Source organism: Lithobates pipiens, unplaced genomic scaffold, assembly GCF_037356315.1.
Source record: "Lithobates pipiens isolate NorthernLeopardFrog02 unplaced genomic scaffold, aLitPip1_a1.2 Scaffold_115, whole genome shotgun sequence".
Classification (NCBI taxonomy): Eukaryota; Metazoa; Chordata; class Amphibia; order Anura; family Ranidae; genus Lithobates; species Lithobates pipiens.
Genome location: NW_027507702.1, coordinates 261,971 through 279,313, shown reverse-complemented (window position 1 = coordinate 279,313; position 17,343 = coordinate 261,971). Strand labels below are relative to the sequence as shown.

Sequence of the window (17,343 nt, the reverse complement as noted above, 5' to 3'; positions counted from 1 at the left end):
GGGGTAGAAGAGGGTCAGCGGGGGGGTGTAGGGGGTAGAAGAGGGTCAGTGAGGGGTGTAGGGGATAGAAGAGGGTCAGCGGGGTGTGTTGGGGGTAGAAGAGGGTCAGCGGGGTGTGTTGGGGGTAGAAGAGGGTCAGCGGGGTGTGTTGGGGGTAGAAGAGGGTCAGCGGGGGGTGAGGGGTAGAAGAGGGTCAGCGGGGGTGTTGGGGGTAGAAGAGGGTCAGCGGGGGGTGTTGGGGGTAGAAGAGGGTCAGCGGGGGGGTGTAGGGGGTAGAAGAGGGTCAGCGGGGGTTGTAGGGGGTAGAAGAGGGTCAGCGGGGGGGGTAGGGGGTAGAAGAGGGTCAGCGGGGGGTGTGGGGGTAGAAGAGGGTCAGGGGGGGTGTAGAGGGTAGAAGAGGGTCAGGGGGGGTGTAGAGGGTAGAAGAGGGTTAGCGGGGGGGTGTAGGGGGTAGAAGAGGGTCAGCGGGGGGTGTAGGGGGTAGAAGAGGGTCAGCGGGGGTGTAGGGGGTAGTAGAGGGTCACGGGGGGTGTAGGGGTAGAAGAGGGTCAGCGGGGGGTGTAGGGGGTAGTAGAGGGTCAGCGGGGGGTGTAGGGGTAGAAGAGGGTCAGCGGGGGTGTAGGGGGTAGAAGAGGGTCAGTGGGGGGTGTAGGAGGTGGAGATCACATGACTTGTATGAAATGTGTGTAAATGACATGTATCGTGTAGAGAGGAGAGGAGTGCAGCACATGGGGACCCTCTGTACATCAGTCTCTGCACTCCCTCTACATTGCTGGATGTGCATTACATGCGTTTTCAGGGCGTTTTATAGACGCATTTCCCCGAGTTGTGTTTGCATACAATAGATCGGTGGTCATCACCCGGTCCTCAGGCCAGGTTTTCTGTATTACCTGGGGGGAGGGGCAGACTAGAATACGGCAATCACTGAGCAGCGAATCAGATCACTATTTATTTTTTGTGCAACAAATAGAAAAAGACTGAAAATGTTGAGAAAAACAAGTTTTTCTTTGTTTCTGTTAATTTTTGTAAATAAGTACGTTTTTTTTCTTCAATGATGGGCACTGATATGGCTGCAGTGATGGGCACCGATAAGGTGGCACCGATGAGGGGGTACTGATATGTGGCACTGGTATGCGGCACTGATGGGCACTCATAGGCAGCACTGGTGGATACTTAATGGGTGGCACTGCTGGACACTGATGGGTGGCATTGCTGGGCATTATTGAGTTCATTTGTTATATGATGGTGTCAGTCAGTGCCCATTTGTGGGCACTGATTGGCACAGATTGGGCTGTCATTTGCACATGTGGATGGCCATGGGGTACATACCTGGTGGTCCTGGGGGCTTCCCTGGTGGTCTAGCGTGGGCATCTGTGGGGGGGGGGCTGCACTGATAAACAATCAGCACAGACCCCCCTGTCAGGAAAGCTGCCGATCGTCTCTCCTCTACTCGTGCCTCTCTGACGCCAGTGAGGAAAAGCCGATCACCAGCTCTTCCTGTTTACATCGTGATCAGCTGTGATTGGACAGGGCTAATCATGTGGTAAAGAGCCTCCGCCGGAGGCTCTTTACCAAGATTGGTGTAGCGGTGTGTCACTGACACATCACACCACCGATCACCACGATGCCCCCCCCCCCCCCACTGGTTGCGCAGCGGCTGTCGTCATATGACGCCCAGTCAGGGATAACAGAACCACTTCCCAGACATCAATCTGCTATTGACCGGGTGGAAAGTGGTTAATAACAGAACTCGGCTATAGACCCCTTCACCCCCCACTGACCCTCCCTTCCACCCAACACCCCCCTTGACACCCCTACATCCCTGACTAACCCTCCCTTCCGCCCAACAACCCCCCATTGACACCCATTCACCCCCACTGACCCTCCCTTCCACCCAACACCCCCATTGACACCCCTACATCCCTGACTGACCCTCCCTTCCACCCAACAACCCCTCATTGACTCCCCTTCACCCCCACTGACCCTCCCTTCCACCCCAACACCCCCCCCATTAACTCCCCTACATCCCTGACTGACCCTCCCTTTCACCCAACAACCCCTCATTGACACCTCTTCACCCCCACTGACCCTCCCTTCCACCCAACACCCCCCAATTAACTCCCCTACATCCCTGACTGACCCTCCCTTCCACCCAACAACCCCCCATTGACACCTCTTCACCCCCACTGACCCTCTCTTCCACCCAACACCCCCCCATTGACACCCCTGCATCCCTGACTGAACCTCCCTTCCACCCACCACCCCCCATTGACACCCCTACATCCCTGACTGACCCTCCCTTCCACCCAACACCCCCCCATTGACACCCCTACATCCCTGCCTGACCCTCCCTTCCACCCAACACCCCCCATTGACACCTCTTCACCCCCACTGACCCTCTCTTCCACCCAACACCCCCCCATTGACACCCCTGCATCCCTGACTGAACCTCCCTTCCACCCACCACCCCCCATTGACACCCCTACATCCCTGCCTGACCCTCCCTTCCACCCAACAACCCCCCCATTGACACCCTACATCCCTGCCTGACCCTCCCTTCCACCCAACCCCCCCATTGACACCCCTACATCCCTGCCTGACCCTCCCTTCCACCCAACAACCCCCCATTGACACCCCTACATCCCAGACTGACCCTCCCTTCCAACCAACACCCCCATTGACACCCCTACATCCCTGACTGACCCTCCCTTCCACCCAACACCCCCCCATTGACACCCCTACATCCCTGACTGACCCTCCCTTCCACCCAACACCCCCCCATTGACACCCCTACATCCCTGCCTGACCCTCCCTTCCACCCAACAACCCCCCCTTGACACCCCTACATCCCTGCCTGACCCTCCCTTCCACCCAACCCCCCCATTGACACCCCTACATCCTGTCTGAACCCTCCCTTCCACCCAACAACCCCCCATTGACACCCCTACATCCCTGACTGACCCTCCCTTCCACCCAACACCCCCATTGACACCCCTACATCCCTGACTGACTCTCTCTTCTACCTGACCTTCAACCCTATACACCCCAAACTGGCACCCCTCCCCCTCTATCCGCTCTGTCACTTAGTGATATCCAGTTCATGAACAAATCGTTCTTTTGAATCAATTCTTTCAGTGAACTGGATGAATCGATTCATCTGACCGAGGTGATCCCTGATGGGTTGTTACTTCCTCTTTGTCTCCCTGCAAAGGTAAGGCATAATGGGCTACTGTGCATCGCATATTAGTCCATTATGTGTCACTTACCTGACACAGGAACCAGCGAAGTCACCGCTGTCCCCTGTAGCACGAAGCGTCCATCTTCTTCTGGGTATCGCTGCTCCGGTGCTGCCAGTGGCCAGAGCAGCAATGATGTCACTCCCGCGCATGCACACGGGAGCCACCATTAATGGCATATCGCCGTTGGCAGCAGCACGCGCGGTGCTCCTGCTCGCCACTGACAGCGGTGCCTGTCTTTTTACAAATATCTGCTAAACCGTGTAGGTTTGGGAGATATTTCATGGACCTACAGGTAGGCCTTAATCTAGGCTTACCTGTAGGTCAAAGTGCTCTGTAAGGGTTTACAACCACTTTAATGACGTGTGACATACAAAATTGGAACTACCACTATTTTGTTCTCTAAGTTGTCTGCTTTCAGAAAATATATAATATTTGGGGGTTTTGTGTAATCTTCAGGGCCTAAAATGATTTTTAAACGTGTGCAAAAAAAATGCAAAAACGGCTCTAGTAGTGAAAAGGTTAAATAACACATGCCGGTCTGAGATTTGATAATTACAGTCACATGACTGTCACAAGATTTGTATAGTTAAAGCGGAGCTCCACCTAAATGGGGAAGTTCCACTTTAAGCATTCCTCCCCCACTACTATGCCACATTCGGCATGTCATTTTGGGGGTTGCAGGTACCTTGTTTTGACAGATACCTGCTCCCACTTCCACTCAGGCCATGTAGGTGACTCCTTCTCTACCCCTCCCTCCCTGCAATCTTCTGGGGCATGTCACAGGTCCCATAAGATTGCCTGCCCATTAAGGAGGTGCAGCATGACTGGCGCATGCGCGGTGCAAGCTGTCAGAGCCGGGTGCCCACACTTGTGATGCCGGCGCCATAGAGAGGAGAGGGAGAACTCGGCGGTGGGTTCTGAAACTCAGCAGTGGGTGTCGGGAACTTGGGGATGTATGATGGGAACTCGGCGGTGGGTGTCGGGAACTCGGCGGTGGGTGTCTGGAACTCGGCGGTGGGTGTCGGGAGCTCGGCGGTGGGTGTCGGGAGCTCGGCGGTGGGTGTCGGGATCTCTGCGGTGGGTGTCGGGATCTCTGCGGTGGGTGTCTGGAACTCGGCGGTGGGTGTCGGGATCTCTGCGGTGGGTTCGGGATCTCTGTGGTGGGTGTCGGGATCTCTGTGGTGGGTGTCTGGAACTCGGCGGTGGGTGTCGGGATCTCGGCGGTGGGTGTCGGGAGCTCGGCGGTGGGTGTCGGGAGCTCGGCGGTGGGTGCCGGGATCTCGGCGGTGGGTGTCGGGAGCTCGGCGGTGGGTGTCGGGATCTCTGCAGTGGGTGTCGGGATCTCTGCAGTGGGTGTCGGGATCTCGGCGGTGGGTGTCGGGAGCTCAGCGGTGGGTGTCGGGATCTCTGCGGTGGGTGTCGGGAACTCGGCGGTGGGAACCTGGAGTATTATCCTGACAGATGGGGGAGGGGAGCTCTACAGAAGATAATTATTGGATATCTGGGGATGATCTGCAGAGTTATTTGATGTTTTCTGTGGAAAGTGAAACTGTTGCAGTGAAGTTCCTTTCCCTTCCCCCTGCCCAAATTCTCCATTTTGTTTTTGTGCTGAGAGTTTCCAGATAGTATCACAGACCGGTGTGACCAGAAAGGTGACATTACATAGCACATGTATGACATGGGGGGGGGGGGGGGGGCAGCAGAAATATGCAGTGACTTTATACTATATGGGGAAAACCACCAATATGTATGTACTAGCCTGAAACTGAGTTCTGGGGGAAGGGAAAAGGGTTCATTGTGGAGGGTCTGCCCCCCCCCCCCCGCACTGTAAGGGTTAAATGCTCATTTCGGCTCTTTGGGGGTCACAAAAATCAGATTTACTGACTTCATCCTCCTCCTGTAATCTCCCTTCAGGCTGTAAAACCCGTCCCTGCACCCTATTCACCCCGATGTTCTGGTAGTCTCAGGTCCTCTGACATCATCATGTCCAATGCAGGTCCCATAGCCTTGTATTGGATGTGAGGACACCGAGGGACAGTCCATTGATGAAGTGTAGGGGAGTAGACGAGAGTTCTATCTGCTGGGGGTAGCAGAGAATTGGATAAGGAAAACTCATCTTTTTTGCCCCCCCCCTTGACTTAAATGAGCATTTACCCCCTTGCAGTGCGGGGCAATCCCACTACGAGTAACATTTCTCTTATCACCAGAGATGGGATTTAATGATCTGATATCAATAGAAATTATTATCAGTAGATTGGAATACATGTTACTATAAATCGGGGGAGGGGATGAGTGTAACCACTTTCCTTCTAAATACGGCTACAGCGAGGCTTCCAGTGCTGGAAGGGGGTCCATAGACTTCCTCCTGTGATCACCCTGATCATGCCCCCCGTGTACTCTGAGGTGGTCCAGCCCTTCCGACTCAGCTGACCACAGATCAGAGGAAAGGGCCAATCATGGCAACCCTTTACCACGTGATCAGATGTCAGCCAATGATAGCTGATCATGGATGTAAACAGAAGCCGGGTATCAGATTTTTTTTGCCTTACACTGACAGAAGAAAACTGGTAAATGGCTTCTGTTACAGGGACATCGGTCCCAACATCTGCCCACCAGTGCTGCTAATCAGTGCCCACCAGTGCCATCTATCAGTGCTGCCCATAAGTGCCACCTCTACAGGGTCCTTCAGTGCCACCTTATCACTGCCCATCAGTGCCACCTCATCAGTGCCCCCTCTCAAGATCCTTCAGTGCCACCTCATCAGTGCCACCTTATCACTGCCCATCAGTGCCGCCTTATCATTGCCACCTTATCAGTGTCACCTTATCAGTGTCACCTTATCAGTGTCACCTTATCAGTGTCACCTTATCAGTGCCTATCAGTGGCAACTTATCAGTGCCCATCAGCGCCACCTATTAGTGCCCAGCAGCGCTGCCTCATCAAAGCACATCAATGAAGGAGAAGCATTTCTTGTTTCCTACATTTTATAACAAACTATGAAAAAAAAATGTTTTTCTTTCAAAATGTTCAGTTTTTTTGTTTCTTTAGCAAAAAATGTAAAACCGCAGAGGTGATTAAATACCACCAAAGAGGCTGTACTGATCGCACAGGGCCCACTATTGTTGATGGGCAATTGTAATGCGGTGTCAGATGGGGCTCTGGACAGACATGGATGTGCGTCTGACTCGTGCCACACGCTCTCCTCATGGCTGGAAAGCTTTGCTCTTACTGACTGGTGGCATCAAAACAATCCTGGAGTCGGAGAGCAGTCCTGTCACTCTGAGACTCTTAGGACACTAACCAGAATCCACCTACTGCTATCCTCCATAGATGGTCTTCTGATTGTAGCCGGGGTCAGGTGTCTTCCAAGTGCCATATCAGACCACTCTCCAATGGAGGTCATAATAGATTTAAATATCCCTACTGGGAGAAGACAATGGCGTATGAATACACAATGGCTACTGGAGGAACATCTGACCCTGAAATACAAATCGGCTATTAGTCGTTATTGGAGAGAGAATGGAGGCAAAACCACAATACATAATCAGTGGGAGGCCTTTAAAGCAGCAATGAGGGGAGTGTTCACTAAAGAGACGAGGGATTCCTCAAAGGCCTTGAACTCTGACATGAAACATGTATGTAGCGGATTACATTTGGGATCAAATGTCACACGCATTGTAAATTTAGTTTTTGGTCTCAGAACAATAAAGGTTCTGAGGGTTAGTTATGTAGGTAGGCCTTGACACCAGTCTGGCCAGGCTGTGTTTGAAAGTTCTGCCTGGTCATGTGAGCGGTGAGGTGCACAAGACAGGCCAGAACCAGGTCTGGTTGGATGTTTAGGTATCAGCCTTCTCTGAGCCAATCAGTGGGAGTGCCGGGGCCCGTTGAGGAGTCTGGGAAGTGGTATCTAAGGGGGTGTGGGTCACGTGTTAGGGGTTCTGAGGTGTTTGCTAGACCTGTGTGGTCTGGTCTGTCTTCCAGGACCGGATAGCCCTGTGAGGGGTCCCGGGGTGTTCGACACCCTGCAGCATGTTCCTGTCAGTGGCCCCTGATTGACCTGCCTGGTCTGGGGTAGGGATCCGTCTGTTCCCGAGACTCAGAACCGACTGGTCCAAGGAGCAGTAACTGAGGGAGGATTCACAGTGTCCGGGTGTGCTCTCGGCTTGGAGGGACACCACAGCCCGTGGAAGTGACTGGGGGAGGACTCTTCGGAGGAGGGCCGGCAAGTGGCATCCTGAGAAGTGCCCGGTTACTGAGTTGGGAAGGACATTGACGAGCCCACACGCGGTCGGATTATCCGACAATACGGTCCGATCGGATATTTTCAGTCGGAATGTCCGACCGTGTGTACAAGGGCTTAGCCTTTCTGGCAAAGCCCATATATGCCCCGACCTCCATACTACAATTAAGACACCCACAGGGAGATGTGGTGAGAGACTCTCAGGGAATTCTAAATACGTTTTTGGAGTTCTATGAAAACCTCTATCAGTCCCCGTCCAGACATAGAGATCAGAAGTTGTCCTCCTATCTGGAAAACCTGAATCTCCCTTCTCTAGACTTGGAAGAAGGTGCCGCTTTGCAACACCCCATCACACAAGAGGAAATATGTGGTGCCATTTTCTCCATTAAGCCGGGAAAGTCACCTGGATTCGATGGTTTTCTGGCTGAATGGTATCAACTACATAGAGAGAATCTGGGCATCTTTAACTGCATGTGGTGTGAACTGGCCCTAAGGCGTTTTTCAGACGTTTTGCTTCAGGTGACAAAATGCTCAGATCTGAACAGGCGCCATTGAAATGAATGGGATTTTGCTTGTTGGGCGTTTTTTATGAGCGTTTTATGAACTGAAGACGCCCGGGTGTGAATGCAGCCTTACACCCCCAGGGTACAATACCTGTAGATGGGAGGATCTCAGTGAAAACTGAAAAAGTGAAAGTTCCTCAGTCACAATTCTTTCTCTCCCACACCCAAAATTCTCCATTTTATTGTTTGTGTTCAGAGCTTACAGATCGTATCTCCACAGAACGTTGTGACCGGAAAGGTAAGATTACATAGAACCTCATCTAATATACCGAGTGATAATACTGAGTGGTAGGATGGGGGATGGAGGGCAGATGTGTGATGAACGATTGTATGGAGGACGATCAGTCACTCTGTGTTCATGTCTGCCGTTAATAAGCTTCCATCAGATACTTTTCTTATACTTTGTATTCCTCATCTAATCTCCCCTTTAGGCCTCATGCACACCGGATGTTTTTGGACGTTTTTACAGCTGCTGTTTTTGGCTTTATATCTTTTTTTTACAGTCAATAAACTCCCCATCATGTCCTATGTGTCCCATGTAATCCTATGTGTCCCATGTAATCCTATGTGTCCCATGTATTCCTATGCGTCCATGTTGCTCCATGTGTCCATGTTATCCTATGTGTCCATGTTGCCCCATGTGTCCATGTTGCTCCATGTGTCCATGTTGCTCCATGTGTCCATGTTGCTCCATGTGTCCATGTTGCTCCATGTGTCCATGTTGCTCCATGTGTCCATGTTGCTCCATGTGTCCATGTTGCTCCATGTGTCCATGTTATCCTATGTGTCCATGTTGCTCCATGTGTCCCGTGTTGCTCCATGTGTCCCGTGTTGCTCCATGTGTCCCGTGTTGCTCCATGTGTCCCATGTTATCCTATGTGTCCTGTGTTATCCCATGTGTCCATGCACACATAGTCTGTTATCAACTGTTTATGGCTGTAAAAAATCCCAAAACTAGTGGGTTCTGAGTCTTTCAGCTGCAAAAATGCTCTAACATCAAAAAACACTGATAAAGGCTCAAAAACGTGGCTCCCCAGTGTTTTTTGGTGTTTTTGATCCATTTAAAAAAAAAAAAGCTACTGCCATTTTTATAACGTTATATTAACGTCCAGTGTAATCCCATGTGTCCTATGTAATCCCATGTGTCCATGTTGCCCCATGTGTCCATGTTATCCTATGTGTCCATGTTGCTCTATGTGTCCCGTGTTGCCCCATGTGTCCATGTTATCCTATGTGTCCATGTTGCTCTATGTGTCCCGTGTTGCCCCATGTGTCCCGTGTTGCCCCATGTGTCCCGTGTTACCCCATGTGTCCCGTGTTGCCCCATGTGTCCCGTGTTGCCCCATGTGTCCCGTGTTGCCCCATGTGTCCCGTGTTGCCCCATGTGTCCCGTGTTATCCTATGTGTCTCGTGTTATCCCATGTGTCTCGTGTTGCCCCATGTGTCCCGTGTTGCCCCATGTGTCCCGTGGTGTCCCGTGGTGTCCCGTGTTATCCTATGTGTCTCGTGTTATCCCATGTGTCTCGTGTTGCCCCATGTGTCTCGTGTTGCCCCATGTGTCCCGTGTCGCCCCATGTGTCCCATGTTATCCTATGTGTCTCGTGTTTCCCCATGTGTCCCGTGTTTCCCATGTGTCCCGTGTTATCCCATGTGTCCATGCACACATAGTCTGTTCTAAACTGTTTATGGCTGTAAAAAATCCCAAAACTAGTGGGTTCTGAGTTTTTCAGCTGCAAAAATGCTCTAACATCAAAAAACACTGATAAATGCTCAAAAACGTGGCTCCCCAGTGTTTGGCGTTTTTGAGCCATTAAAAAAAACAAAAAGCTACTCGCATTTTTATATAACGTTATATTAACGTCCAGTGTGCATGAGGTCTTATGGATCCCCATGGTAAAATAATAAAAAATGACCATAAATATTGCTTCTCACAAATTCTCAATTTAAATGCAAAAAAAAAAAAAACTGCATTTATCTGTACCTTAAGACCTATGTACTAACTCCCCATTCAGGTGGACCAAGCCTAAACCTTTTGGAACCTTTTCCACCTGAATGAGAGTAAAAAGAAAGAAAAAAACTACAATAACTCCAACGGCTAGAATGGCTTCCTACCAACTCTTGTCTTAAACAAAATGTATTCAGCTGATAATTGAGGACATAGCCAATGCCCCTCCTTTCAGGTGGACTAAACCTAACAATTTTTCCACATGAACAAAACAAAACTAAAATAAATGAATAAACAAAAAAAATTAAAAATATTTTTTTTAACCGCTTCCGTACCAGCCGCCGCAGTTTTACTGTGGCAGGTTGGCTCCCCTGCGCAAAATCACGTTACTGCATGTGATCTCGCGGGGTCTGGATAGCCGCGAGACCGCCGGTAACAAGCGATCGTGAGCTGGAGACACGGAACAGGGACGAGTACATGTAAACACACACTTCCCTGTTCTGTTCTGACAGAAGTGACAGATCGTGTGTTCCTATTAGCTAGGAATCACGATCTGTCACTTCCTGTAGTTAGTCCCTCCCCCTTCAGTTAGAATCTGCTCCCAGGTTACACAGTTAACCCCTTCACTGCCCCCTAGTGTTAACCCCTTCACTGCCCCCTGGTGTTAACCCCTTCACTGCCAGTGACATTTTTACCATAATCGCAACTGTAAAAATTGATTAAGAATCAAGATTTTTTTTTTTTTTACTTTCTGCTATAATAATTATCCAATAAAAATATGTACAAAATCTAATTTCTTAATCAATTTAGGCCAATATGTATTCTGATACATATTTTTGGTTCGAACAATCCCAATAAGCGTATATTGATTGGTTTGTGCAAAAGATATAGCGTCTACAAATGATGGCCTTTTCCGTTTACTCAGCGATTTTTAACAGGACTGCAATATTGCGGCGGACAAATACAGATACTAAGTGAAATTTTTTGGGGACCAGTGACACTAATATAGAGATCAGTGCTAAACAATGCACTGTCACTGTACTAATGACACTGGCAAGGATGGGGTTAAGATCAGGAGGTAATCAAAGGGTTAAGTGTGCTCCTAGGGAGTGAATTCTAACTGAGGGGGAAGTGCTTACCTGGAGGAAGAGAGAGATCTGTGTTCCTGTTTAACCACTTCAGCTCCGACCAATAAACACCTTAAGGACCAGAGGTCTTTTTGCAATTTCGCACTGCGCTGCTTTAACTGGTAATTGCGCGGTCATGCAATATTACACCCAAACGAAATTTGCGTCCTTTTCTTCCCACAAATAGAGCTTTCTTTTGATGGTATTTGATTGCCTCTGCGATTTTTTTTTTTTGTGATATAAATGGAAAAAGACCGCAAATTTTGAAAAAAAAAGATATTTTCTTCTTTTTGTTATAAGAAAAATCGAATAAACTAAATTTTAGTCATACATTGAGGGCAAAATGTATTCAGCCACATGTCTTTAGTAAAAAAAATGTCAATAAGCGTATATTTTTTGGTTTGCGCAAAAGTTATAGCGTCTACAAACTAGAGTACATTTTCTGGAATTTACACAGCATTTAATTTATGACTGCCGATCTCATTTCTTGAGGTGCTAAAATGGCAGGGCAGTACAAATCCCCCCCCAAATGACCCCATTTTGGAAAGTAGACACCCCAAGGAAATTGCTGATGGGTATGTTGAGCCCATTGAATATTTATTTTTTTTTGTCCTAAAGGATTGAATAATGACAAAAAAAAAAAAATTTTTACAAAAAGTTGTCACTAAATGATATATTGCTCACACATGCCATGGTTATATGTGGAATTGCACCCCAAAATATATTCTGCTACTTCTCCCGAGTATGGGGATACCACATGTGTGGGACTTTTTGGGAGTCTAATCGCGCACGGCACCCCGAAAACCAATCACCACCTTCAGGATTTCTAAGGGTGCAAATTTTTGATTTAACTCCTCACTACCTATCACAGTTTCGAAGGCCATAAAATGCCAAAATAGCACAAAACCCCCCAAAATGACCCCATTTTGGAAAGTAGACACCCCAAGCTATTTACTGAGAGGCATGTTGAGTCCATGGAATATTTTATATTTTGCCAAAAGTTGCGGGAATATTACAAACTTTTTTTTTTTTTGCACAAAGTTGTCACTAAATGATATATTGCTCACACATGCTATGGGCAGAAGTCAAATTACACCCCAAAATAAATTCTGCTGCTTCTCCCGAGTACGGGGATACCACATGTGGGGGACTTTTTGGGAGCCTAGCCACGTACGGGACCCCGAAAACCAAGCACTGCCTTCCGGATTTAAATATAAAATGCTACCAATAAACCTGTTAGCGATGGCAGGGATCAGGCCTGACTCTGCGATCGCTGCAGTTATGTATTTGGTGTTTTGTAAGTGACAGTGATCGATCGATACTGCACTTGGGTGGGCTGGGCAGAGGGGCAAAACGCAGGTGCTAGCAGGTATCTGGGCTGATCCCGCTAACAATGCGTTTTTTTGGAACCCTAAACTGCTGGGGACGCTAGTATAGATCTGATCAGATCAGATATTGATCTGTTCAGATTCTATAGCACTACAGGAGGTGTATGCTTTGCGTGTGGGTGTTAGCGGTACTGGCACTAACCTAGCGCTGCCTGGGGCGACGCAGACCCTGACCCTAAAACCTAATTGATATCACCCGCCGGGTGATCAGGGGGTTAAACCTTTATTGGGTAATAAATGGTGGGTGCCCTGATGCTATAAAAAACAAACTAACCAGAGTCACCCGTAACACTTATACGGTGATCAGTGGTGAAAGGGTTAACTAGGGGCAATCAGGGGGTTCAAATTTTTATTAGGTAGTATATGGGGGTCCCTGGCGCTATATAAAAACCTGACGGGGAACCTAAATAACTAACTGGCTAACCAGCGTCACCAGTGACACTTATACTGTGATCGCTGGTGAAAGGGGGTGAAAGGGTTAACTAGCAGCAATCAGGGGGTTAAAACCATTATTGGGTAGTATATCGGGGTACCTAGCGCTATAAAAACCTGGCGGTGAACCTAAAAAAATAACTAGCTACCTAGCGACACTAATGCAGCGATCAGAAAAATTATCGCTTAGTGACACTGGCAAAAGGGGGTGAAAGGATTAACTAGCGGCAATCAGGGGGTTAAAACCATTATTGGGTAGTATATCGGGGTACCTAGCGCTATAAAAACCTGGCAGTGAACCTAAAAAAATAACTAGCTACCTAGCGACTGTAGCGACACTAATGCAGCGATCAGAAAAACGATCGCTTAGTGACACTGGCAAAAGGGGTGAAAGGGTTAACTAGCGGAAATCAGGGGGTTAAAACCATTATTGGGTAGTATATCGGGGTACCTAGCGATATAAAAACCTGTTGGTGAACCTGTGTGTACCTACATGTCAGTGTAGTGTTGGTGCACACTTACTATTAGTCTTCTCCTCGTAGTCCGGTCAAAAAGACTGCCCCGAGGAGAATGACATCACTTCCTCCTTCCTGTGTAAACAATACACAGTGGGAGGAAGCTTCTCATTGGCCAGGAGCGATCCAGAGGGGGTGGCCGAAAACCAACGGCCATCCCCTCATCACGGAGCGCTCCTAGAGCGAACCGGACCGTCGTATCCAACGGGAGGGGGTCCGATCGGACCCCCCACCCGCTGGAAGGCAGTCACGTAGATCTACGTGATTGTGCCTGCCTGTGCCATTGTGTTGACGTACATTGGCAATACGGCGGTCCTGAAGTGGTTAACAGAAACACAAGATCTCTCTCTTCCTGTCTGACAGAACGGTGATCTGCCTTGTTTACCTAGGCAGACAAACATTCTGCCTCTCCTGTTAATGATCGGTGGACATTGCATCTGCCGCAAATGCTGATTGGCTCCTGCTGTGTCCACGTTGTTTAGCGCAGTCGGGCCGCCCCGACGCAGTATATGTGTTGTGGGCAGTTCAGAAGTGGTTAATTACTGCATGCCTGGACCACTACTTAATTACCTCATGCATTTATCTATTTCTTTCTGTGAATTGACATTAACACCATTTTAAGGAGGTATTTACAGAGTGGTTTTGGTTTGTAAATAATAAATAAGTCATAAGGTGATAGTGAATTGACATTTTCAGCTTGAGATAATTGGGAAAAATGATTAAATTATCTCATGAGATATCCTTTAGTGGATGGAGCCCCCTGTCACTAGTCATAGACCCCCTTTGCAGGCTGTGCAGTAAGGAGAATTTGGGGTGGATTTACTAAATGCAGAGAAACTGTGTACATTGCAAATGCAGTTGCACTCATTTTCTTTAGTAAATGTGGTAAAGCTTCACTTTAAGAATATCCAATCGGGTGCAAACATTTTTAAAAAATTCATTTTTTTTAACATAATTTGGATGATGGAAATCAGCAGAGCGTCACCACATTCACTGAGGTCTGGGGAAGGTGAGTGCAACTACATTTGAAGAGTACACAGCAGTGGCCGCTGGTGCTCAGCCCCCACCCAGCCAGTCACCCATCTGACCACCACCAATAATATGATGGGGGCAAGGGCCTCACCCCCACAACCCTTGCCTGGTGGTTGTGGGGGTCTGTGGATGGGGGGCTTATGCAAATCTGGAAGCCCCCTTAAACAAGGGGACCGCCAGATCCTGGCCTCCCCCCTGTGTGAAATGGTAACTAGGTCCAAGTACCCCTACCTACCATTTCACAAAAAAGAGTCAAAATGGTAAATAGACAGCTTGGGACAATTCCTTTATTAAAAAAAAAGAAAAAAAGTCCCACGAAGTAAGTTCACGCTGCCCGATGGACCGAACAAAAAAACCCCTGCTACCGATCCGCCTCCATGGGAGGCTCCTGCCGACTGACGGTTCTTCGCTGTGACAGCTCTTCTATAACTGAGGGCGGGGCCACCAAGTGACGTAACTGGGTGACCCCGCCCCCTCTGACGCCACAGGGAAGGACCTGACATGCTGTATTGTTATCACAGAGAATGCTTAATTTTTTTGCGACAGCAATAAATGGATCACTTTTTTTAAAGAACAGCGCAAAAGTAATAAAATAAAAAAAAGATTTAAAAAACGTAAAAAGTCCCCGCTCCCCCGTGCTCACAAGCAGTGGTGAATGCATATATAGGTCACACCCACATATGTAACCATTGATCGCACCATACATGTGAGGTATCACCACGAACGTGTGCAATAATTCTAGCACTAGACCTCCTCTGTAAAGCTAAACTAGTAACCTGAGCTCTGTGACTGTGACTGCAGGAACAGCGCATCTGATCGATGCTGGTGTCCCGCAATCGGGTCACAGTGCTGAAGAATGAGGAGAGGTCTGTGTAAACAAACCTCTCCCCGTGCTTCCTACTGTGCCTGTCCCCGATCGTCTGTTCCCTGTTATAGGTAAAGACCATCAGTGATGTCACATGCCAGGCCACACCCCTACAATAAAAAAAAAACACATACATAACCCCTCCTCGCCCCCTAGTGGTTAACTCCTTCATTGCCAGTGTCATTTACACAGGAATCAGTGCATTTAAATAGCACTGATTGCTGTATAAATGACAATGGTCCCAAAAATGTGTCAAAAAGGTCCGATGTGTCCGCCATAATGTTGCAGTCACAATAAAAATCGCTGATCACCGCCATTACTAATAAAAAAAAAATTATAAAAATGATATAAAACTATCCCCTATTTTGTAAACGCTATAACTTTTGCACAAACCAATCAATAATTGTGAATTTTTAACCAAAAATATGTAGAAGAATAAGTTCGGCCTAAACTGAGGAAAACATTTTTTTTTATATATTTTTTTGGGGATATTTATTATAGCAAGAAGTAAAAAATATTGCATGTTTTTCAAAATTATCGCTCTATTTTTGTTTATAGCACAAAAAATAGAACCCACAGAGGTGATCAAATACCACCAAAATAAAGCTCTATTTGTGGGGAAAAAAAGGACGCCAATTTTGTTTGGGAGCCACGTCGCACGACCGCGCAATTGTCAGTTAAAGCGACCCAGTGCCGAATCGCAAGAAAGGGGCCTGGTCCTTTAGCTGCAAAATGGTCCGGGGCTTAAGTGGTTAAAATACTTCTTCCATATAAAATACATTTTAATAATTTATTAATGATGACAGAGTTGTATTCATTTGCATCCTATATCTCTGCATGGATTGGGAACAAGCAGTTTATCTGTCTCTGGAGTTTAGTTTTGGATATATTGTAATAAAAAATAAAGTTCCATAAAGATTTCAGTCTGCAGCAGAAAATGAATCCTCAGACATATTACATCCGGGGGATCTGGACAACATAGTAACCATTAGTGACAATGTATCTCTGTGTCTAGGTGTTCCCTGACATGACTGCGATTCAGATGTAGAAGAACTAAGACCGAGCAAAGAGATGGCGAAGAGATCGAAAAGAGGCATCAGTCCCGGTAATCGGAGATCAGTCAATGTTTTGTCTCTTATTTATATGATCAGTTTTTAGGAAATATAACTCATTTTATGGAGCATCAAATACCAAATAAATCTACTAATCCATTTAACTTGTTAAATATTTCCTGTAAAATAATCTATATTTTCTAATTGCTATGTATAAGCCTTTTTCAATCATGGGGCCTGCAGGTTTCTTCAGGGGTGCCTTGACAAAATGCCCAAAAAATGGTCCAAAACTTGTATACAAGACAGCGGGTGGCAAATAATCAATAATCAATTAAAACTGCGCTCTCTATAGGATATGTGTGCAAGTGTATTAATATGTAGCGTGACTCCTGACGAGCATAGTTACATAGTTAGGTTGAATAAAGACACCAGTCCATCCAGTTCAACCTGAGTGAGTGTCTACAATTGTCCCTATCCTCGTACATCGCACACTCACATCGGTCCCTACACCCTCAAGGAGGCCACAATCCAAGGTCCCCATTCATATACTAGGGGCCAATTTGGGACAGAGGCCGATTAGCCTACCTGCATATCTTTGGAGTGTGGGAGGAAACCGGGGTACCCGGAGGAAACCCACGCAGGCACAGGGAGAACATGCAAACTCCAGGCAGGTAGTGTCGTGGTTGGGATTCAAACCAGCGACCCTTTTTACTGCTAGGTGAGAATGCTACCCACTACACCACTGTGCCACCCAAGCATGCGCTATATGTTTTTGAAAATTAATATTCCTGAAACCACAGTTGGGTTTTAGGGCTAATTTTGCTAAATTATGGTTTCAGTACCAGTCTGGCTGGATTGCACTGGGTTCTCCTTGGCCGCAGGTGTCGCGATCACCGCCGGCAAGTAGTAGAACGCAGTTTATCTGGGTGTATTGAGTGCCACTTT

The 17,343-nt window shown here is 47.8% G+C and overlaps 1 protein-coding gene across 11 annotated transcripts in view; it reads left to right on the top strand.

Annotated features, from left to right (window-relative positions):
- Positions 1-17,343, top strand: part of LOC143973688 (NACHT, LRR and PYD domains-containing protein 12-like) — a 280,532-nt gene that overhangs the window by 180,319 nt on the left and 82,870 nt on the right. The window contains exons 1-2 of one of the 11 annotated variants that reach the window (XM_077474554.1): positions 8,123-8,280; positions 16,362-16,451. The exons of 9 other annotated variants lie outside the window; for them this stretch is intronic. In XM_077474554.1, the coding sequence (XP_077330680.1) occupies positions 16,418-16,451 (34 nt within the window). In that variant the 5' untranslated portion in view covers positions 8,123-8,280; positions 16,362-16,417. Of the gene's footprint in view, positions 1-8,122; positions 8,281-16,361; positions 16,452-17,343 lie in introns of those variants that run through there. One more of the 11 variants, XM_077474562.1, reaches the window with a different exon arrangement.